The following is a 24,787-nucleotide window of genomic DNA, read 5'->3' on the forward strand; positions in this document are numbered from 1 at the left end:
AGAAAAATATTTACTTTTTTATGATACTGAGGATTGAAGCCAGGCATAATCTGTCTCTATGCTTTACCCTCAGCCCTTTTTATCGTGTGTGTGTGTGTGTGTGTGTGTGTATACAGGGTCTCAGTAGGTTGCTGAGGGCCTCTCTTAAGTTGTTGAAGCTGGACATAACCCTGTGATCCTTTTATCTCAGCCTCCCAAGTATTGAGATTACAGGCATGCACAAACCATGTCTGTCTGAGAAAAATATTTCTGATGTGGAGTTTTTTTCCTATGGTATATATATTTAAGATGAACTGAAAATATATTTATATCTGTATCTTTACATACTTACAATGCCTCTTTGAAATATTATAATATCAACAATTCCATAGTGCTATTTTTCCTTAAAGTTACAGAACAAAATATTAAGTGTATAGGAAAATCTATCAGATCTACCATATCTAATTTAGGTCACTTACTAATTATGAATATATTAAAACTTGTCCTAACAAATCAAGCCATTGGAACACATGTATCATAAATTTATAATTTAATTTTCAACATATATTGAGATTTTTAATATATATTGAGATTAGAACTATATAACCATTTTCTAAGATTATACTTTTCTTCAAAGAATCCAAGACAAATATTTGCTATTCCTTAGTTAATCATCTTAACTTTAAATTTTAAGTAAGTAAGAAAATACATTTTCTGGTTTTGAAGGGTGAGAAAATATTATTAGAAAACCAAAGGAATAACCCAGAGTCAGTCAAACACAAAGGGAGATTGCAGTGCATGCATATTTTTTTCATTCCCACTAGAAAAGTTACAGATTTTATGTGTTGTAACTACAAATTTGCTAGTATGCTTTATAAGTGTCCTGAACATTGGTACACTCAGTATTTTATTCATAAATTTATATCCCCATGGAACTTAGGTAACTAAAATTTTGCCTCCTAAGTCTCATAAAGCTTCAATTATTTTAAAAAATATAATTTTTTAATAAAAGTAGTTTTTTATTTGAGCTATATTACTTCCATGTTTAACACCTTAAGAATATTTTGTTAAAATCATATCTAAAAATATGTTTTTCTATAAGTAAGTTAAGAGAATAATTTTTATTTTGAAAGGTACAAAGAGTACTTAGTATGGGTTTAATTAAATGCTAATAATAATTTTAAAATGTTATAAATTCAAAGTGGTAATAAGTAAGTTATTTACATTAACATAAAAATAAGTACACAATCCCTCAGTGAATAGCTTAAAATGCTTTCAAAACTGAATATATGAGCTGCTAAATGAGATCTTTGTCATGGCATATAGTACACTCTGTCACCTCAAAATATTTTTTGTGTGTATGAGTGTGTGTGGTACTGGTGATGGAACCCAGGAGCTTTCTAACTCTGGACTACACTCCCAGGTCTATTTTGTTTTTTTTTTTTTTTTTAATTTGGAAACAGTCTCACTAAGTTGCTGAGAGCATCACTAAGTAGCTGAGCCTGCTTTGAACCTGTGCAATCCTCCTGTCTCAGTCTCCCAAGTACTGGAAATACAAGTGTGCAGCAAAATGCCCAGCTTGATTTCCTTTAAAATGAATAACATATACATTTTTAATTGTATTATTGTTATTCTTTTTGGTGGTACTGGAGATGGAACCCTTCTACCTCTGGTCTACACTCCCAGACCTATTTTATATTTTTATTAGGAAACAGGGTCTATTAAAACAGGAAGAACTGGCTTTGAACCTGCAGGCTCCTCCTCTCTCCACCTCCCAAGTGTGGGGATTACAAGTGTGCACCACCACGCTCAGCTAACATTTTTAAATTTTTTATTGGTGTATTGTAGTCACGCATCTTAATGAAGTACCAGATGATAGAGGCATACATGCACACATCACTCAGTCCTTACCCAATTTTCACCCCATTCCCTCCCTTAGTTATTGACTTTGATATGTTTATGAATGTACATCATATACATTAGGCATTTCCCTTTTTCCCTTACCATCCCCTCAGTTAGGTCACTTTATTTGCTTATCTGTGGTTTCTCCTCTTTCATCTAGAGTTCCTCCTATGACCCATTTTCTCCCTAGCTCCCAAATATTAGGGAGAGCATCTGATTTCTTACTTTTTATGACTGACTAATCTCACTTAGCATAATATTCCCCAGTTCCATTTATTTCACTGTAAATGAAGGAATTTTGTTCTTCTTTATGGCTGAGTAAAATTTTATTGTGTATGTATCCCATAGTTTTGTAATCCATTCATCTGTTGATTGACATCTTGGCTTTTTCCATAGCCTGGAAAATGTGAATTATGTGGCTATGAACATTGATATGCATGTATTAGTTTGGTAGTTGGGTGTCTATTCTTTTGGGTAGATACCCAGAAGTGGTTTTGTTGAGTGATATGGTAGGTTCGATCTCATTCTTCTGAGGATTTTCCAGACTGTTTACCATTTTCCAAAGTGTTTGCACTAACTCGCAATCCACCAAGAATGTTTTAGAGTTCCTACTTTTCCACATCCTCACCAGAATATTTATTCTGCCTCTCCAATAATGTGGAAGATCTTTTCATCTTATAAGGTCTTCTTTGATTTTTTTTTTCAATGTTTTGTAATTTTCTTTGTAGAGGTCATACTCTTTGGTTAGGTTTATCCCTCAGTATTTTATTTTTTGTGGGTTATCATGAGTGGAAATGTGTTTTCGATTTCTATTTCAGTGGATTTATGGTTGTCATACAGAACAGCTTCTTACTTTTTAAGATTGATTTGTATCTAAATACTTTGCTAAATTTGTTGACCAGTTCTATAAGCTTTTCAGTTGAGTTTTTTTTGGGTCTTCTAAGTATAGTATCATATCACCTGAAAATAAGGATAGGTTTAGTTTTTCTTTCCCTATTTGTACTCTTTTTTTTTTCCTTTTCTTGCCTTATTGCTCTGGCTAGAGTCTCAAGTATTTTATTGGAAAAAAGTGGTGATAATGGACATCCTTGTCTTGTTCAAGGGGGAATTCTCAAGGCTTTTCTCCATTCAATAAAATGTTGGTTGTAGGTCTATTGTATATCAACTTTAATATATTGAGGTATGATCCTTTTATTCTAATTCTCTGCAGTACTTTTAGCATAAATGTGTATTTTATTTGTGAGATGATTTTTCAGCATTTATTGAAATGATCATGTGATTTTTGTCTTTGTTTCTGTTTATGGGATGAATTACATGGATTAATTTTTGCATCTCTAACCAGCCTTGCATCCCTTGAATTAACCCTACTTGTTCATGGTATATGATTCTCTGTATGTGGTTTTGAATGTGTCTTGCTAGTACTTTTTTTTTTTTTTTTTTTTTTTTTTTTTTAGCAGTTTTGCATCTAAGTTAATCAACACATAGGCCTGTACTTTTCTGTCCTTGAGCTATTGTTTTTGGGTTTTGGTATTAGTATAATGGTTGTTGTCATAGAATGTATTTGGGAGAGTCCTGTTTCTATTTTAAAAAAATAGATTGAGGAGTATTGAGAATAGCTCTTCTATAAAGATTTTATAAAATTCACTTTGGAAACAATCTGGTCCTGGACTTTTGTTTGATGGTAAGCTCTTTATTGCTGTTTTGATCTCTTTATTGCTTGCTATTGGTTGGTTTAAATTTTCTATACCTTCTTGACTCAGTTTAGAAAAGTTTTATTATCTGGAAAGTTGTTGATTTCTCCCAGATTCTCCATTTTGTTTGAGAATAATTTTCTTTTTTAAAAATTTCTATTGGTGCATTATATTCATACCTCATATTGGGGTAAAAAACTTGTGTGGACATACATGTACACATCACCCATTTAACACCTACCCAATTCCCACCCCATTCTTTCCCCATCCCTATTTCCCTTGCTTGGCTTAGTGGTTGACTTCTATATGTTTAAGTACATTGTGTGTTCTATAGAATTTCCTTCTTCATCCCTCCCATCCCTCATTTAGGTTGTCTTGTTTGCTCCTCTATAGGATATCCTTTTTCATCTAGAGTTCCTCCTATGACCCATTTCTCCTTAGCTTTCACATATTAGGGAAAGCATCTGATTTCTTATTTTTTGTGACTGACTAATCTCACTTAGCATAATGTCCTCCAGTTCCATCCATTTCCCTAAAAATGATGTAATTGAGTTTTGTTTTTTTTAATGGCTGAGTAAATTTCCATTGTGTACATATCCCACAGTTTTAGGAGTATAATTTTCAATGTAGTTTCTGATATTCCTCTGGATTTCTGTTCTGTAGGTTGTAATATCTCCTTTTTCATCTCTTATTTTAGTAATTTGAATTGATTTTTTTCTTTTGGTTAGGTTGGCTAGTGGTGTATCCATCTTATTTATTTTTATTTTTTTGAGAAATCAGTTTTTGGTTTTGTGGATTTTCTATATTATTTTATTCTCTATTTCATTGATTTCCTCTCTGATTTTCCTGTCTTCTACTGGATTTGGGGTTTTACTGTTTCTGTTTTTCAAGGGCTTTGAGGTGTGTTGTTAGGTTATTTATTTGAAAATTTTCTGTTCTTCTTATGTAGGCACTTAGTGCTATGGTTTTCTTCTTAATGCTGCCTTGAAAGTATCCCAGAGGTTTTGATATGCTCTCTATTTTCATTTGTTTCTAGGAATTTCTTAATTCCACCCCTTATTTCTTCTATGACCCATTCCTCATTCAGCACTGGTTTTTAGTTTCCCCATGTTTATGTGGTTACTCTGGGTCTTCTTATAGCTGATTTCTAGTTTCATTTCTAGTTTCATACCATTGTAGTCTGAAAAAACAGAGGGGAATAGTCACATTTTTTAATTTGCTTTGTGGCCGAGGATATGATCTGTTTTGGAGAATTGTGCTGTGATCAGTTGAGAAAAATGTGAACTCTGCTATAGTTGGGTAGGACAACTTGTATGTGTCTGATAGGTCTATTTGGTTTATGGTGTTCTTTAGATCTAAGGCATCTTTACTGACCTTTTGTCTAGAAGATTGGTCAAGTGTTGTGAGAGGAGTATTGAAGTCTTCCATTATTTTTGTATTGGGATCTGTTTTTGACTAACAGTTTCTTGTTCACATAGCACAAAATGAAATCGATATTTATTAATGACTTGGTTTATCTAAGATAAATATTCTAGAGAATTTGGTGAGAGTTGAGTTAACTGCTTTGGTGACTTGTATTACCTAGCTTTAGTAACAGCTCACATTAATTTGTATTGGATAGACATATCTCTTTTTTGGCTATTTGAGTTTAATATGCCTAAATTCTTGACATGAATCAAAGGATATTTTCCAAAATGCACTTATTCCATAAATTTAAAAGAATTTCAATAACAACTATACTTTAATCACTTCCTCTTTGTGAATTACCCTTTGCAGTTGATCCCTGTTGCCCGTTTTGGAGTATCTCAGTGTATCAGGAAGATAATTGCCAGTGTGGAGACTGGTGACCAGAGAGAGCATGCAAACTGGTAGCCGGCTCCACAAGCAAGCATGGTGAGGGAATTAGAGCACTTATGTTGTGTGTGAAGCTCTTGCAAGACTCTGGGAAGTAGTGGCCATACATACTGAGTGGAGAGTACACACCAGAGACAAAGCTAATCACTGAGAGACTGAGCCCTTCAGCAGTGGTGAACTGTAGTGTTTCACTCACCAACTTTGGCTACTTCAGGCTGAGAGTTTCTGAGTGTGTGTGTGTGTGTGTGTGTGTGTGTGTGTGTGAGAGAGAGAGAGAGAGAGAGAGAGATCGTTACTCTTGCCAGATTACTTTTCCTTGTGCTTTCTTATAAAAATATGAATCTATGTTTGAGAAGTTAGATTCTCTGTGTTCCAGACATAATCACTAGAAAACCACAAGACAAATTGATACAAAAGTATTATTACTGAATAACATACTGTGGTAGTAAAGGCTAACAGAGAAAAGACCAAGCTATCAATATAATATAAATCCAGATAGATGATTAAAGTTAACTTTATGAACTCAGGCAGATTTGTATATTAAAAAATACTAAATATATACATATCTGTATTCAGCACTGTCTTGGAAATATTCCAGTGTGTAAATGAGTAATATATAAAAGCATAGTATATAGAGCTAAAATAAAGTTGTTGGTTTTTTTTGTTTTTTTGTTTTGGTACTGGGGGTAGAACTCAGAGGCTTTCTACCTCCGGGCTATACTCTCAGACCTATTTTATATTTTATTTGGAAACAGGGTCTCACTAAGTTGCTGAGAGCCTCACTAAGTAGCTGAGGCTAGCTTTGAACCTGTGCGATCTTCCTGTCTCAGCCTCCCAAGCGTGGGGATTACAAGCGTGTGCCACCACACCCGGCTAAACTTGTTTTTAAATTACGAATTTAATTTGTCCTTTAATTAAAATATATTTACTTATTTAATCTTAAATATGTATCCCTAGCCAGGCGTGGTTGCGTATGCTTGTAATCCCCGCGCTTGGGAGGCAGAGACAGGAAGATCGCGCAGGTTCGAAGCCAGCCGCTGCGCTGGCTTAGGAGACCCTGTTTCCAAATTTTTAAAAATGTAAAAATTGGTCTGGGAGTGTAGCCTGGAGGTAGAAGGGCTTCCAGGAACCCCAGTACCACCAAAAAAAAAAAAAAATATATATATATATATTTATCACTAATATATGAGAAATGATCACCTTGAGTTATATTTATGTGGCTATAGAACAATGATATAGCAAGAACAAAAAGCGACAAGAATAGAGACTTGGTAGCCCAAATTTCACCTTGCTTTCAGTCTTTTGGTCACTACTGACTTTGTTATCATTTTAAAATAATGCTACTTCTTCTTTTTTGTTGTTTGTTTTTGCTTTTACTATTATAGGAGCATTTATTATTATTAATTCTTATGGACTTGAAAAACTTCCAGTCATTGGCTGCTGGTTTAACCTTTTGGAACAGGACACTACATCACACAGACTTTTCAGAAGTTAATGTTCATGCCAAATACTAAAATTTAAACACTTTGAACTTACAGATAAAAATTATGTGACATGACTAAAATAAATATTTTAAAATCCATGAAATTTAAAAATATTTTAAATTCATACATTATCTCAATAACTCTCTAATTCATGTAACCCTAAATAAATATTCAGAAGTCCAATAAATTTCATCCTATTTTCTAATGGATTCAGTTACATTTGTAAAGATATAGCTAGGTAAAAGTTATTTTATTTCAGGGAGCTTGTATCATATATATATCATATCATATATATGGAGACAGGGTCTCTTAAGCCAGTGAGGCTGGCTTCAAACCTGTGTTATGAAATGTTACATGTGATGAGTTATCACAATTGCAAGCCAACATTCTATGTCAATATAGCTACTTCCAGTTTTTTAAATACATCATATAGAATATCTTAAAGTATACTTATAATTTTAGACTATTAAGAACACATGATTTTGCTAGACATAATTTAAACTTTAAACATAAAGCCTAACTTTTACATGAATAAAACTGGCTTGATCAAATAAACATACATATATATATACATATATGTATATATATGTATATATGTATGTATGTATATATATACATATGATACATATACATGATATATATGATATGGTATGATATATATGATATATATCATATATATATATGATTCATCAACAAAATATCCAATAATCATAATAGGTAAAACACAGACATTAAAATTTATGACGTGGTGCGTGGTGGTGCATGCTTGTAATCCCTGCACTTGGGAGGCGGAGTCAGGAGGATAACACAGGTTCAAAACCAGCCTCACTGGCTTAAGAGACCCTGTCTCCAAATGAAAATATAAAAATAGGTCTGGGAGTATAGCCCGGAGGTAGAAGGGTTTCCAGGAATCCCAGTATCACAAAAAAAACTATGATTATGTGGATATAAAATCATATATAATTGAATGTAAAAATTCTATTCTCAAATATAGTTATACATTACATATATTTTATCTATATTTTCTGTTTATAAAAGTATAGCTTTAAAGTATTCTATCTGTAATAGAATTGGATTAAAATGTAGAAATGGATAAGACTGATAAAATTAGTATAGTTCTCCTCTTAATCTCCTAATATCTGAGTTATTATATCTGTTTGTTTTCCACTGGAGGCCCAGAAGTATTGTTGTAATCTACAAGAAGCACAAAGATAATGTATACCTCTTAAAATCATTTAAAATGTGCACAAAGCTGGAGATAAACAATTACTTTTGCATTGAATACATTCATATATATAGATAGATAATAATTTCACTAATAAAACAAATTATGAAGAAAAATTTACTTTTCACAAACTGTGCTTACAATTTGTTTACTGAGGCAAATAACTAAGAATCATGCTAATTCTATAAAGAAATACACAGAACAGCTTATAATCTAAGAATGCTTTAAGGCAATATTTCTAGACTTCTTTAGGAAACTAAATACTTCATGAGGATTTCAGGAAGTTACTAAAAAGATGACTTGATTATATTAAAAATATTAAATACATCTTTTAAAAAAAGAATGAATATTAGACAGCCTCAGCTACTACTTAGTGAGGTCCTTTGCAACTCAGTGAGACCCTGTTTCAAAATAAAGACTAAAAAATAGGGCTGGGGATGTAGCTCAGAGGTAGAATGCCCCTGGGTTTCAAACCTGGTACCACAAAAATAAATAAATAAATAAATAAAATAATAAGAATGAATGTTGATGTTTTCTCATTAAAATATCTGTAAATGCTAAAAAAAATATAAGAGAATTATAGCTAGAAGTAAAACAGAAAAGTTGTGAAATTGGAGAAAGCTGATAGGTCATTATCTGACCTTATGAAGAGAACATTTTGTGGCAATTGTGGGCTAACCACAAGTCCTATGGCACATTTACATGTGTTCATGGAAGTGGTGGTTCATTTCCAGTCACCTCTGGAGACTGCCTGTGAATACAGTTTCAACCAGTGAGCAAGTCTGCAAGCTATGCATTCAACTACAGTTACCATAACTCACTTTGTTTAAAGGGGCCTGCCATTTTCATAAATGCTCAGTTTTCCAGATTTCCTCTGCTTCTACAAATGATAGAAAACATACAGCTATTCTCTTTCTGAAACTGGATGATTTCACATAGTTTTTCAGATTCTTAATGGTTTTCTTCTCTTTTCAGACTCTTTTCAACTCAACACCAACCCATTTTTGATTCTCAGTTTTATTTTATGAGCTTTAGAGGTCATATTGAAGAAGTCGCTACCAATTTCTGTTATGTTGGAGAATTGATCCTATACCCTTGTTTAGTAATTGCAAGGCTTTTGGTCTTATTTTTAGGTCTTTGATTGATCTTGGGCTGATTCTTGTGCAATGTGAGAGATTACTGTCTGGTTTCATTCTTTTTTTTAAATTTATTGATGCATTGTAATTATGCATCATTATGAGAAACAGATGGTAGATTAATCTTCTACATAAGAATATTCCATTTTCTCAACGCCACTCGTTGAAAAGGCTGACTTTTTTCTAGCATATGATTTTGGCTTCTTTATTGAAAAATCAACTGGCTATAGGTGTGAAGATTTGTGTTTGTATCCATTGTTATACTCCCATGGTATATGTGTTTATTTTTGTGTCAATACTATGCTTTTTTTTTGTTACCATAGCACTGTAGTATAATTTGAAATTAGGTATTATGATGTTTCTAGCATGGTTCTTATTGCTCAGAATTATTTGCTTATTCTAGGTCTTTTGTTTTTCCAATTACGTTTTAGGAATGTGTTTTCTAGATCTTTGAAGAATGACACTGGAAGTTTGATAGGGATCGCATTGAATCTGTAGATCCCTCTTAGTCATATGGCCATCTTGATATTTACTCTGCTTATCTAAGAACATGGAGGGGGTGTCTTTTCATATTTTAAGTTCTTTTTTAATTTTCTTTAGTGTTCTATAATAGTTTTCTACAATTCTTTTGTGTATGTGGTGCTGAGGATTGAACCCAGAGACAGTCTACCTCTGAGTTATATGCTAGCCCAATTTTATTTTTACTTGGATCTTATTAAAATTTTATTTGGGTCTTTTAAGTAGATGAAAGCTTTACTAGGTTGCTGAGTCTGGCTTTGAAACAGTGATCCTACTGTGTCATCTTCCCACGTTGTGGAATCACAGGTATGCACCACATTGCCAGCAGGGCTTAGTATCCTTTAATTTTTATTGTAGAATTCTTTTACTTCCCTGATTAGATTTCTTTCTAAGTGTTTTGTTTTTGATGCTGCTGTGAATGGAATTGTTTTTTCAGTGGATTTTTGGTTGGTATATAGAAACTCTAATGATTTATTTAAGTTGATTTTTGTATTCAGCTAATTCACTGAATTTATCAATTCTAGAAAGTGTCTAATATGTCTTTTAAAAATTAAGCAGTTTTACAGAAAGAAGCAAATTAGTTCTCTGGATTTACTTTTGAAATAGAAAATAGGCATAGTCTTTGATTATATGGTGAAGGCACAGTTATCCTGAATTTGACAGATTAACTCTAGACCACATTGCAGTAGGGAAAGTGATGAGATAAACTTAGTATTTGCCATTTGTCCATATTTTGTACGAACTATTAAGTGACAGGCAAGGAAATAAGTGTGCAAATAACCAGAAATGCCAACAAAAGGCAATCTTGTCAGTTTATTCTGTGTCTTTAGTGTGGACATGCTACACTATTCTCAGATTTGTTTCTAGGAGATAAGGATATAACGGTTAAACTATGCTCTCCACTTGTATCAATCTTTTGGACCCAGTATAATCTATGTAAGGCAATATTGTTACTATTTCTGGCAAAGTAAGATTACAGCTGGATAGTGAGCTGTAGCATTCAGCAGTGTCACTGTGTGCCAGACACCAAGATCCCTGCTGCAAATAATAAGGACATTTGTCTCCTTTTTACAACCAAGAATGACACAGGCTGAGAGGGGAGCATGTAAACCGACATGCATAATGGAACATAGGACAAGGGGTGATACCAGTTCTTTTGTGCATGTATCTTGTTTTTGTTGTTGCTTTTGATAGTAAAGAGTACTGGAATGAAACAGGCAAGACTTTTTGGAGGAGATAATAACTAAAATATAAAGTAAAAAATAAGCAATGCGAGGGAAGAATATGTTAGCTATAGGAAAAGACAAGGGAGTGCATATGCATGTTCTCCAGTTTTCAAGTGTAAAAGTGCCTATGCATCTGTGCATGGTGGCACACACCTGTAATACTAGAACAGGGGAGGCTGAAGCAGGAGTATTACAGGTTTGAGAACAGCCACAGTAATTAAGTATAACACTGTTTCAAAATAAAAAGGAAGTATTTCTAAGAGGTAGAAAGCCCCTAAATCCAATTCCCAGTACCACAAATAATTAAATATAATAATAAAAAGTGACTATACAACTTAAGTGCAGTCAGATAGCTGGGGACTTATAGATCAATTATTTGAGTTAAAATTACATTAGGAGGAAATAGCAAAACAGTATTATTGAATCATGTGAAAATTATTGGTTGTGATTTATTATCAAAGTACTTTCCTTCCTATCTCTCTATTTAGTGAGAAAAGTTTTAATATTATGGTACTGAACATCATGAACATGAAATTCTTAAAGCAGCCTCAATTATCATTCTTTTAATCTTAGAATCTAGGAATAATTGATAGGATAAAGGATAATTAAGAGAATAAATCAGTAAAAAACACCTTTAATATTCTCTTTAAATGATGTTTGAAGTGGGCCAGTTACAAAGAATTGAAATTATGAAAATGTGCATATGTTCAAAGAAATTTATAACAAAATTGACCTGAGAATCTACTTGTATCTGCCCAGATCCTTCAGAGTTTTTCTTGAGACGAAGTCCATTGCATCTCAGCGTGGCCATTTTACTGCTACCTTTACGTACTGCTCTATGTTATGGCCCCTGGCATGTCTTTACTTCTTTATCATTCACTTCTTTGGACACTGAATGAATATAATGATATATTTTCTCTGTCTCACAGAAATGTTGTCTTAAAAGCTGAAACTAAATTTGTGACTCAATACAATTTCTCCTGTACAATATGACAGTAGCGCTGCATTTATATTATGTGCAAATTCAGTGTTTTATTCAAAATAATCATCTTGAACAAGATTCAGAATGGTGGGCAAATATTTTATTTATTGTTTCATTTATGTTTTCCCTGTTCTATTCTGAAAAAAAAAAGAAAGCAGCTTATGAAAATGCATATAAGATAAGAAAGTATGTGAGAAGACTGAAGGAAAGGGCAGTAAGGGTAAGAAGTCTCAAGTATATGATGAGGGTAGCATATTAGGAAGGCAAAACTTGTTAGATGGGCCATAAATTTGGCTCTAAGCTCTCTTACAGCTAGTGCAGAGAAGAACACTCTCTTTTTCCTGATGAATAGAGATGTTTCAGAATAGATAACCCAATTAGGCAACACAGAAACTGATTTCTAGCAATGAGACCAAAGAGAGGGAAAAAAATAGAACAAGGGGGTCAAAGGACTGCTTCTTGGAGAGGTCCACCATAGCTTCAAGAAGAAGAAATCAAGGTGCAGTTTTGTAAACCCCGCACTTGCATTTGGACCCAGATTTGATCTGTCAGGCTGGCTGGATCCAGACAGATTACATGTCATTGAGACAGTGGTATAATTGCATTTACATGAGACCAGTAAATGTGCTAAAATCCAAATTTTAGATTTGTATTGAGTGGCCGAAATTTAATGTTAGTAACTGAGAACTGAATATCAGACTTAAACAATGAGCCAAACACGGGTAAGATTAATTTACATGAAAATAGATTAAACCAGAGGATATAATGCTAAGTGAGATTAACCAGACACAGAAAGTGAAGGGTCATGTGTTTTATCGCATATGTAGAAGCCAGAGAGAAATTGGTAATTGAGAAGGACTTCAGGTAAACGAGGATAGAGACCAGTAGAATAGTGGAAGAGGTTTGGAGGATGGAGGAAAGAAGGGGAAAAAGACTTGACAAAGGAAACATTTCAAATAATGCTGTGTCCATATGAAGTTATCAGTGTCAGCATCAGTAATCTGTATAGGTGAAGGGAGGAAATGAAATGGAATGAGGAGAGAAAGTGCTGTGTGCACATGTATGTTTCTATTACTCTGAACTTCATTATAATGTATAATTGTAACTCACCAATAAAAAAGTAATTTTAAAAAGATAAGAACAATCATAAAAATACTCTAAGGATTTAAGTGAGCCACGTTTTTTAGGTCTCTGTATTAGGTTCCCACCACTGCTGGGGACAGCTCTGGTTATAAAAGACTTGTTCACACCTATCAGCACCAAAGTGTTGTGTTTGAAGTGCTTTTATCTCAGTGGTTACTTAAGACATCTGAAGCTTGCATAGCTTTGGAGGACGGTGGAGTCTGCACAGAACCTTTTTAACTCAGGATTTTAAGATTTTAGTGAAAAGTGTTTTGAGTATGAGCCTGTTTTTATAAAGGTCATAAAGAATTATTGCATTTTATCCTGATTAAACCAAGAATACCAAATTTAATAAAGAAATGTAGTAATATAAAAGTACTATGTAACATTTTGCACTGCTTGGTAATTTTTCCTAATTTGAAAGAGCAAATTCTAGGGACTTGGCTTTACACATCCAAAATTTCACCTTTATTTTTAATATTTTCCTCTGTGTAAATTTGCTTCTGAAACTTAAATCTATAAGAGGTCAAGGTGACACTGGTATAAGATGAATGCCCAATATAAAGTATTGTGATTGTGATGTATAAGATCTTTTATTTTTATTTTCTTAGTACTGGGGATGGAACTCAGGGACATTCTACATCCAAGAGGCACCCCCAGCCCTATATTTTTATTCTTTATTTTGAAACAGGATTTCACTGACTTACACACTAAGTAGCCAACTCTGATCCTCCTGTCTCAGCCTCCAACTGTGATCTTTCTGTCTCAGCCTCCTAATTGCTGGGATTACAAGCATGCGCCACCACGCCCAGCTTAAGATCTTTTAGATAATGGAGAATTGGGAGGCAGGACATCAAAATGAGCTACATCTTGTATTTCTTTAAAACTTTCCCTAAAAACCAAATAAACACTCTACTAAAATTAATAGTAGCTAATTTATTTTTCTCCTAAACCTTTTCTGTGTGGGAAGGCACTGGGGATTGAAACTAGAGGCATTCTACCTCTGAGCTAAACCCCCAGCTCAATTTTATTTTCTCCCAAGTCTTTAGAAATTATATTTGGTTGGCCAAGCACAACTTATTTGTTGCTTGTTACTGATCATCAGGTCCAGGAATGGCTTGTAGCTTTTAATTGATTCATAGCTAAACTTTAAACCAGGATGGGCATTTGCATGAATATTCATGTATATGGCAATGAACATCTGCATTTGCAAAATAAATGGACCAGACTTGAGCGCTGTGATACAAGTAGGCATTGTGAAACCTATTTTTTATATCGCCTAACTCCTACCGTATGCATCTTCTTCCTCTGACACATTGCACTTCACAGTTGCACCAAGTACAAGAATTTTGCATTAATTTCTCACTAGTGTGTGTTAAATTTGGTGAGATAATTGGAAACATACATATATCACTTTTGAGATATCAGCTTATTATAATTAGTGTTCCTATATGTAGTATCAATTTTGTGGGACAGATAAAATATTTTAATATTAATAAAACAATTATTGAGTTGTACATAATTTTGGCTTAGAGAACAATAAAATTATGTATGAGTCTCCTAAAATGTTATGTTAGCTTCATAAATTTTTTAGCTTTTTTGTAATGATTAAATTATATATTTCTAAAAAGTATAATTGACAAATGTATAAAGCTAATGTTATATATTTCTTTTTTCCCTTAATTTTAGTCATGATTTTATTGGGGAATTTACAACAAGCTATAGGGAACTTTCTAGAGGACAATCACAATTCAATGTATATGAGGTAAGAGATATTTTATTTTACCACTGTTTCTCTTTACATTAAGTGGATATGCTTTAAAATTATGGACTTTGTAAAAAAAATGCCAAAGTTTAACTTCATGCGTGTATATGTGTGTGTGTGCGTGTGTGTGTCTATGCTGTGTGTATGTTTGAGCTTTTTAATTTTTAAGTTAATTTATTTCCTTTCAAATCACAGGGTCTTCTCAATCTATTTTGAAAGATTTTTAATTCTTGCCTATGAAACTAATTTTAAAAATTCAATATGGATACAAGTTCAATTTTTCTTTTCTTTTCTTGGGGTTCCTAAAAACCCTTCTACCACTGGGATACACTCCCAGACCTATTTTTGTACTTTTTATTTTGGAAACTGGGTCACTTAAGCCAGCGAGGCTGGCTTCAAACCTGCGGGTTCCTCCTGTCTCTGCCTCCCAAGCGCAGAGATTACAAGCGTGCACCACCACACCCGGCTAAGTTCAGTTTTTCTTAAACTTAAGACTATATTTTGTTTTCCTACCAATCTCTTCCCTATTGGCATTGTAATTTTTTATAAGTTGAGCTATGTTATCTGTACATTCAATATGATTTTTTTTCAGTGCTGGGGACTGAGCCCAGGGCCTTTTGCATGTTAGACAAGTGCTCTACTACTAACGTACATCCCTAACTCCTATCAAACCCTTTATAAGGGCATCTAGTTCTGTTCACATAGGAAGAACTCTAGTAGCCTATCAAAGGCCACATTTCCTAATGTTATCACATTGGCAAAACCCTGAGTTTTGAACATTCCATCTGTAGAATCTATATTTTCAATAGATTACATCTGTTGCTGTTTGTTCAATGACTCTTTTGGACTAATTCTATGGAGTACGCATTTTTCATGTGAAGGCTACTGACGTCTTTGCCTGATTAGCTTTGTGAACAGTAGATAATTTGACAGACTTTGTGCATATTAGAATACCCCCTATATGTGTCAAAAGTGAGATACTCTGCTGTAGCATTCACTTATTCTTTGAACAGAAACTTGGAGTCTGCAGCAATATGGTAGGCATATATGCAGACCTTTAGTAGGAGTGCTTGGCTTTCCAGATACCCAGCAACACGCTGGACTTCTTAAAAGCCATCTGTAGACATCATTCTGTGGATCTGCACATTTGGTGGTTCTATCAAGCTTTAATTTACCAAATTTGTATCTTCACCTCTGCCAGATATGCTGTTAAGCAATTTCCACTATTTTCAATAAGTGCTTTGGAGATAAGGCTTTCCCAACCAAACAAGCTTCAAATCAGGTCAAATAAAAACAAGCCCAAGTTTCATTAATGGGGCTTTACCAGAGGTCTTTTGAACATGTTGATTAATGATAATTTTCTGAAAATGACACTTTTTGATAAACTTCATACCCATTTTGTCTCCTTCAGTGGCTTTTAGTCTTCTATTTGTCATAACTACTATGGTTACAGGGCTAACACATTTTTAGTGTCACAGAGCTGAGAGAAATGAGATTGAAATAGAAAAAGTTAAAATGCACAAAGTGAGACTCAGCTTTTTTTCTTGAACAATCCTCAGGATAGGTGAAAGCCTTTGAATTTTGTCAGATTCTTGAAAAAAAATATTTTTACTTATTTTTCTAGCATTCTAATTATCTTTATGGAGGACCAGATTTTCTGAGGTTCTTATTCTGTTTCTATTACTCTGAAACCATTTCCTCTAGGCCATTTTTTGCTGTTAAAAATAATAAATGCAGGCCGGGCGTGGTGGCACACGCTTGTAATCCCCACACTTGGGAGGCGGAGACAGGCGGAGACAGGAGGGTCGCTCAGGTTTGAAGCCAGCCTCGCTGGCTTAAGAGACCCTGTTTCCAAATAAAAATATAAAAAATAGGTGTCTGGAAGTGTAACCCAGAGGTAGAAGGGTTTCCAGGAACCCCAGTACCACCAAAATAATAATAATAATAATAATAATAATTATTATTATTATTATTATTATTAATGTCATTATACTTATATATTGTATCACTTATATTGTTATATAATGCGTGATATTATTATAATATCTGATATTAAATATGTTATTGAATATACTATTATATTTGCATATTATATAACTACCATTGTTATTGCTATTAATTATATACCTTATTGGTGATTAAAACTGTCCTATGGGATTAGATGACAAATCTTGCAATTTAATCATAAAATTACAAAACACATGAGATAATTCCTCTGGGACTCTAGTTAAATTATGATATACTGGTAGCCAAAGAGGTTTACATGAACATTTTTTAAAATGCTTTGGAATTCTCCTGAAAATTTAGTCCTAAAATATGGGAAAAAATATCTTCTAAACAGAGATTTAATGCTAGATAGATCATTTTAAATGGAAAAATAGAAAATTTCTATTTACAAAAAATTATTTAAACTTATTCTTTAACTTTTTATTAAATTCATGTTATTCTTTGTTTCCCACATATGGTTAGGAACTGCATTTCTAAAATAATTTTGAGATTTTGAGGAATTTCTCACACCTCCGGATTACACCTGAGTTTTCTTACCTCCTAAAATAACTTTCTACATAGTCAATTGCTATCAAACTATTTAATTTGGGGAGAAAAAAAATCATTTTGTCATGTGTGTTGGTGTATCCTTAAAATCTCAGTGCTTGGGAGGCCGAGATAGAAGGATCACAGTTTTGAAGCCAGCTCCAGCAATTTATATGACTTTGTCTTAAGATAAAATATACAAAATAGGGCAGGGGTGTTGCTCCAGTAGAATGCCCCTAGGTTCAGCCACCACTATCACAAAGAAAAAAAGTGCCATATTATTGGTGGAGGCATATATTCTGGGCATTGTAGGTTCTTTTGTATAAGATATGCTCAATAAGAATTCTCTGAAATAGCAAAAACAATATATTGAATGGTGGAATAGTTGAGTCAATTTGTTGTGTTTTCTACTTATACCTATCAAATCCAGTTTATTCTGTGTTCTGAATTTTTCTGATAAAACATTCTTAATGGTGCTTATTTGATTCCTCATTGCTTCTGTGTAGATAATTTAAAAACAGGGCCATTACTGTTGTCTCTACTTTTTCTCCTTAGGACTCTATCCTTTGAAATCATTCTTACATTTACATGTCAATTGAGTAACAAAAACACTCTGTAGCATAGAATTGAGGACCTTGACATAGCTTCAGTCTACCTTTTAATATCTTTATCTATGCCCTCTACTCCAGCGAACCTGGGCTGATAACCTTTTCTTCCTTTTAGTATGTATGTATGTATGTATGTATGTATGTAACTCTTGGAAATGAACCCAGGGCATTGCACTTGCTAGGCAAGTACTCTACCACAAAGCTACATCCATAGTCCTTTTTCTTCTTTTTAGAATGTTGTATTTGTTGATTTCTTTTTATTGGAGCCCTATTTAAATTAAGAAACTCTAGTTCAAATAATACCTATTTGTAAATTCCTTCATTTCTCCCTTTCAGGGGATTTTTTTAAAATTTTGGATTAAGATTAGCTGGTATATCCTCTTTTAATAAGGCATTTACATATTTAAATTACTTTAGTTGATTGACAGTGCCTATTCATTTTTATATTTCCTAAATTCTCCAATGTCTTATGCAATGTAGGAATACACTAATATTTCCTTATGGAACTAATAGTCAGAAATTCAGTCTTATGTCCACAAATGATACCTTTGCCACATGTATCATGGTATCTAGTGGAAATCACTAGTATTATAAAGCAATAGTTAGGTTGATAGAGCCCATAAATATTCACATTGGTGTTTTACTACCATATGCATATTTATTCTAATTAGTAAAAATGTCTCTCAGATATACTTTTCTTTAGCAACCTCTGATTTTTTACAATGCAGTCATTATTATTTAGGACCTTAATTATTTAATGTCTCTATTAAATGTGGAAGAAACAGATTGTTAGAGGAAATCAATATATAAAGTTATTAAGAAGAATATTACCAACAATAGAAAGACAATCACTAGTAACTTTTGCAGTGGAATATTGGCCAAATGACTGCTCAGTCAACAAACTGAAGTCCCTTGTAAACAAATACGTTTGAAAGAAGTGAAGAAGGAAGCTGAGCATGGTGGCACATGCTTGTCATCCCAGCATTTGGGAGGCTGAGACAGGGGGATCACGGTTCGAGGACAGCCTCAGCTACTACCATGTGAGGCCCTTTGCAACTCAGTGAGATCCTGTTCCTAAATAAATAATAAAAATAGGGCTGGGGGTGACGAACAGATGTAGAATGCCCCTGGGTTCCATCCCCAGTACCAGGAAAAAAAAAAAAAAAGTCAAGGAGGCAGGTTAAACTAACTACATATTAAAAATAAATTCAGTATAAAACCTAATGTTTTAATTGTTTTCTTTGCTTTTTAAGGTGGTGAATCCCAAAAAAAAAGGAAAAAAGAAAAAATATATTAATTCTGGAACCGTAAGTCAAATTTAATGTTATTCATTAAGAACTTAAATTAATGAATAAAAAATAATATTTTAAGTCAAATTAAGAAAACACAAATATAACATGTCTTTCCTCGTGTGTGGAATCAAGAGAGAAAAAGATATGAAGCAAAACAACCAAACTCTGAGCTTGGTTTCACTTATGATTTTAATATGAAGGACTTTAATAGAAACATTAACTTCCTTGGGGAATGATTGTGATAGAGAATGCATCCAGAGAGAGGGTCAATGAATAAGGGTTGTAAGACTCCTAAGAAAAGCTGATGTTTCATTATGAACTCTTCATTCAGTGGAATCAGAGTATAGAGAACCAGACACATATAAAACATCTTAGTAGTATGAAATGTTATAATCTTTCTAGGCTACACTTAACTATTAGGATTCATTTTCTGGGATATGACAGTGCTCATTTGTAGTGAATTAAAGTTTCTAACTGTGGGAATTCTATACTACGTTAGTATAGGAGTGGGACAAAATATAAGTAACAAAAATTTTTGAAAAACCAATATATTTCTATTTTGAGAAACAAAAAGTCCTAAGATTTTTGTCCCTAATATTTACTTAGGAGAAACAAAATCTTAAGTTTTCCTCAAGTTTACTTTTAAGGGTTTTATAAAGCAAGACACTTAAAATATTAGATGACCTTTTAACAAAATCATGACAAAAACATACATTTCTTCTTGTAGGACTTAGATCATGGATTCCAGTGTTTGAGTTTTAACCATTTTTCAACTCTCTTTCATCTTTTTTTTATCTAAAATGAGAAATAACACCGTATCCTTGTAGGTAATTTTCATGTTTTTCTTCAAAGGAAGTGAACTAGTCAAAGAAAGGATTTATTATTTTTATCCCTTTCCTTCTGATAATTTTAAATAGATGAATAATCAGTCCTAGAAGATTTTAATAAAGAATGTCTTTAGTGATTTTCAAATGTCTGAACATATTTTCTTTCTAATAGGAAAAAAAGTCCATTTAGGGTTACAGTTAGTCCTAACAGATACTATTCATATTAGTTCTCTCTCTTTTTAAGGTAACTTTACTTTCTTTCTTGGTGGAAACCGAAGTTTCATTTCTTGACTACATTAAGGGAGGGTAAGTCATTTTCTGAAATAGTTTCATTATTTAAACATCTTGTTGAATGCCTGTCCTCAGTGCTGCCACCAGGTACCGAGGAAACTGTACATTTTGATGGCAGACCTGTTACTATATACCAAGATCTATTATTTTTGGTACAAATTGTAAGTTTTCTCTGGTCAAAAGAAAAAAAATATTGTGTCATTGAAATAATGGATAAAGCTATTATTTACACTTTCATACAGTGTTTTCATTTGCCTAACATGAAGGACTTTTAGATGTACTTTTAGTGCCTTTAAAGGAGCAGAAGAGCTGGAGGGCTTGATTTTTATGTCTATGCTACTTCAGAATAATAAAGGAATATATCTTGTCATGAAATATTAATGCAGAAATGGGTTATGATTATGAATAGGCATTTAAGGCTTTGTTGGCTTCCAGGCATGAGTAAATTTCAGAAAAAAAAATAGTTGTAATCATTTTTTAAATTATTCTAAGTCTGGATAGATCCTGTGTTAGTAATGTCTTATAGATTCTTAATTTCTGATAATAAGAAGGTATTTCCAGTTTTCTTCCTATTTTTAACCTCAGTTTTTTCCTTTAATCTGAATATTCCCAAAGATAAAATGATATTATCTCATAGTACAGAGTATTCACATATTATTATTTACTTTTTTTATTTGTAGTATACAGAAATGGTGAGAGGCAAATTTGATTGCATTTATTATTGTCATGATGAATAATAAAGGTCAAACATGTAAGCCTAACTATGATTCAACATTTTTTTTCTAATACTAACACACTGATTAAATGTCATCAGGCTAAAGGAAGAAAGAGTTAAAGAAAAGAGAGGCTAAAGGAGCAAAAACAGTTTCTCAGAAAATAGGGAGCTTTCTTCCTCTTACTATTTTTTTCAGGAAACAAAGCAAGTAAATAACGATTCCCTGCACGGGTGGGAAGGTTTGCTCTGTGTGAATGTCTTGAGGTCAGTCCCTGGATCTATGGTGGTCCTTTCAATAAAGTTAATGAAAAAAATAATAAGTAAAAAAAATAAACATTTGCAAACTGCCCTGTGTAGTCCAACATATATGCATGTTTTTATCTTTAGAAGATGGGAAAACATGGGAGGCTGAGACATAATGTGGGAGGCTGAGACATAACAATAGGTAATAGATGCTACAGAGAAAAGGTGTAAGACAATTAATGCACTTTACCATGCTTTTTATAAACTTCCAAACATGCTTTATATATCTGGTTATATTTTACATTTTAAATTATGACTTAAATGTTTAAAATGTAATAAATCCCTTTTGGTGCTTATTATTCTTGTTTTCCCTTGTAAATATTTGAAGTGTGTATACGTGTATGTCTGTGTGCAAATAAGAAATACCCAATGTGTTTTGTCAGCAATGAATACCTAATAATGTTTTGATTTGAGTCTATTAGTAACAAATGTTTTCAAAGTGAGTTACCAATAAATTACTTTTATTGGTTTTTTGCATTTCCTTAGGGCCAATCACAGCAACTGGGTTTCTGCAGAACCTAGAAGAAAAATTGTCTCAACAAGATCACACTGTCCTGTTATTCAGTTGCTTATGGCCCCCACAATTCATTGTCTGGAGCCAGGTGTGGTGACACCCCTTTGTAATTCCAGAATAGTATGTGGGAGGCTGAGAAAGAAAGATCTCAGTAGAAATCACCTAGTAAAGATAAAGGTTACTTTGAGGCCAGCTTTAGCAACTTAGCAAGACCCTCAGATTCTTAGGGAGACTCTTTTTCAAAATAAAAATAAAAAGGAATGGGTGTGCAGATTGGAGGTAGAATGTCCCTGGGTTCAATCCTCAATAATCAGCTCCCAACTACTTGTTTTTGTTTACACATTTCCTATTTCCAGCTCTGCCTGTGTGATCATGGAGCCCCAGCTTATGAGATATACTCTGCTCCAGTCTTTGCCTCCTCAGGCTATTTAAGAACTAATTGTTGCACTACTGATGGACTCTGGAGAAACAGGGCCTTGATTCTACTACATAACAAATCTAACTGGTCTGAAATTAAATACTATAGAGTCATATTTTAGTCACCCCCAACTCACAGGAGACACTATTCAAGATATCTCACTTGTGCGTGAAGTTATGCATTGTATTTCCCTCTGTTCTCCTAAGGATATTCAGGGTGATAATATTCTCTTTCAGAAAATAATTAAAATAAATAAATAATTGTAGTGTTTACTTTTTGGTATTTGTATACCTCATTATACCATTTAATTGCTACCAGTCAATATCCACATGGATTTACATAGTCTGATGGAAAATAGTTTCTTATCATGCAGAATATATAAGAATTTTATTGTTAGATATTTATGAAGATTTATACTTAACTGTGTGTTATGGGGATTCATTGGTGAATGGCTTTAAAAATATTTGATAGACTTAAAAGAAATGATAGTTTCATATTCATTTTTCTTTTAAAAATTCTCTCTATGAAAATATCAAGTCATGACATCCTGAAATGGAAATGCCAGTATTTAACATATTGTAGAATAAAGTGGCTGAAAACATCTCTTTCAAATTTTACTTTTTTGATAGGCTTTTAAAAGATAATTTTTTACTTGTTTTAGACGTGTATTCTTTAGGAGCTTGCAGCCCTTTCTATTAAGAAATTTCAATTCCAAGCAGATAAATGTTCTGCAATGACTGAAAATCATTAAAAGCATTACTTAATGACATAAAATTTTAGAGTAATAGTAGTATAGAATATAATGAGTTATGCTTGTTTCACTTTAAAACTGGTTATGATAATGGTATGTATCATTTCACTAGTGGCTAATGACAGTAAATGACAGCAGATGTTCACAGACATCTGACATAACAGACAGATTTGTATTCTCTTGCAACTGAGAATAATTCTGAAATATATTTAACACTTCAGTGATATTCAGTATACTTCATGAGTTTTGAAATCGAAGAATCTTAATGTTTATTTTAATATATTGTGGAGATAGGTATTATGACTCTTAAATTTTAAAATGCTTATAATGTAAGACTGGAGTGAAGGAGCAAACCTGTCATCCCAATACCTGGGAGCCTGAGGCAAGAGTATTTCAGATTTGAGGCCAGCCTCAGCAATTTAGCATGATTACCAGCAACTAAGCATGACTCTGTTTTAAAATATAAAATAAAATAGTTTCGGGGAGTGTATCCCAGAGGTAGGATGGTCTTGGATTCAATCCCAGTAGCGCACACAAAAAAGGTAAAACAAAACAAAACACACACACACACACACACACACACACACACACACATACACACACACACACACACACACACACACACACATATATATATATATATATATATATATTTTTTTTTTTTTTTTTTGGCGGATCTGGGGATGGAACCCAGGGGCATTCAACCTCCAAACTACACCCCCTGCTCTATTTTTCATTCTTTATTTTGAAACAAGGTTTCATTAAGTTGTGGAGTGCCTCACTAAGTAGCTGAGGCTGTCCACGAATCTTGATCCTCTGGTCTCAGCCTCCCAAATGCTGAGATTATTATAAGCATGTGCTACCATGCCCAGCTAAAATACCTATATTTTTACATCACATTAGAAATTAAAATAGATAATACTAGAGACTCTAGCCAGAGCAATAAGGCAAGAAAAGGAAATCAGAGGAGTACAAATAGGAAAAGAAGAACTCGAACTTTCACTATTTGCAGATGACATGATACTATATTTAGAAAACCCAACAAACTCAACCAAAAGGCTTATAGAACTGATCAACAAATTCAGCAAAGTATCTGGATACAAAAATCAATCTTAAAAAATTAGAAGCTTTCCTGTACACCAACCATAAATCCACTGAAAAAGAAATTCAGAAAACGGTTCCACTCAGGATCTCCCACAAAAAAATAAAATATATAGGAATAAAGTTGATCAAGGAGGTAAAAGATCTCTACAAAGAAAATTATAAAACACTGAAAAAAGAAATCGAAGAAGATCTTAGAAGATGGAAGGATCTTCCATGTTCATGAATTGGCAGAATAAATATCATTAAAATGGCCATCCTTCCAAAAGTGATCTACAGATTTAATGCATTGCCCATTAAACTACCGAGATAATTTCTCACAGACATTAAAAAATCAGTTCTTAAATTTATCTGGAATAACAAAAAGCCCAGAATAGCCAAGGTAGTTCTTAGCAACAAAAACCATGCTAGAGGAATCACAATACCTGACTTTAAACTATACTACAAAGCCATTGTAATAAAAACAGCATGGTACTGGCAAAAAAACAGATACATAGACCAATGGAGTAGAATAGAAGACCCAGAAACAAGTCCACACGCTTTCAGCCAA

General features: G+C 33.2%; 1 protein-coding gene across 2 annotated transcripts in view; it reads left to right on the top strand.

Annotated features, from left to right (window-relative positions):
* CPNE8 (copine 8) overlaps nt 1-24,787 on the top strand; it is a gene marked incomplete at both ends in the record, with an annotated part of 248,034 nt that overhangs the window by 159,549 nt on the left and 63,698 nt on the right. For both annotated transcript variants that reach the window (XM_080705259.1, XM_080705260.1), the window contains 3 exons: nt 14,810-14,885; nt 19,279-19,332; nt 20,389-20,450. In XM_080705259.1, the coding sequence (XP_080561385.1) occupies nt 14,810-14,885; nt 19,279-19,332; nt 20,389-20,450 (192 nt within the window). The remainder of the gene's footprint in view (nt 1-14,809; nt 14,886-19,278; nt 19,333-20,388; nt 20,451-24,787) is intronic.

Source organism: Muscardinus avellanarius (genome assembly GCF_963383645.1).
Source record: "Muscardinus avellanarius genome assembly, chromosome: 11".
Lineage (NCBI taxonomy): Eukaryota > Metazoa > Chordata > Mammalia > Rodentia > Gliridae > Muscardinus > Muscardinus avellanarius.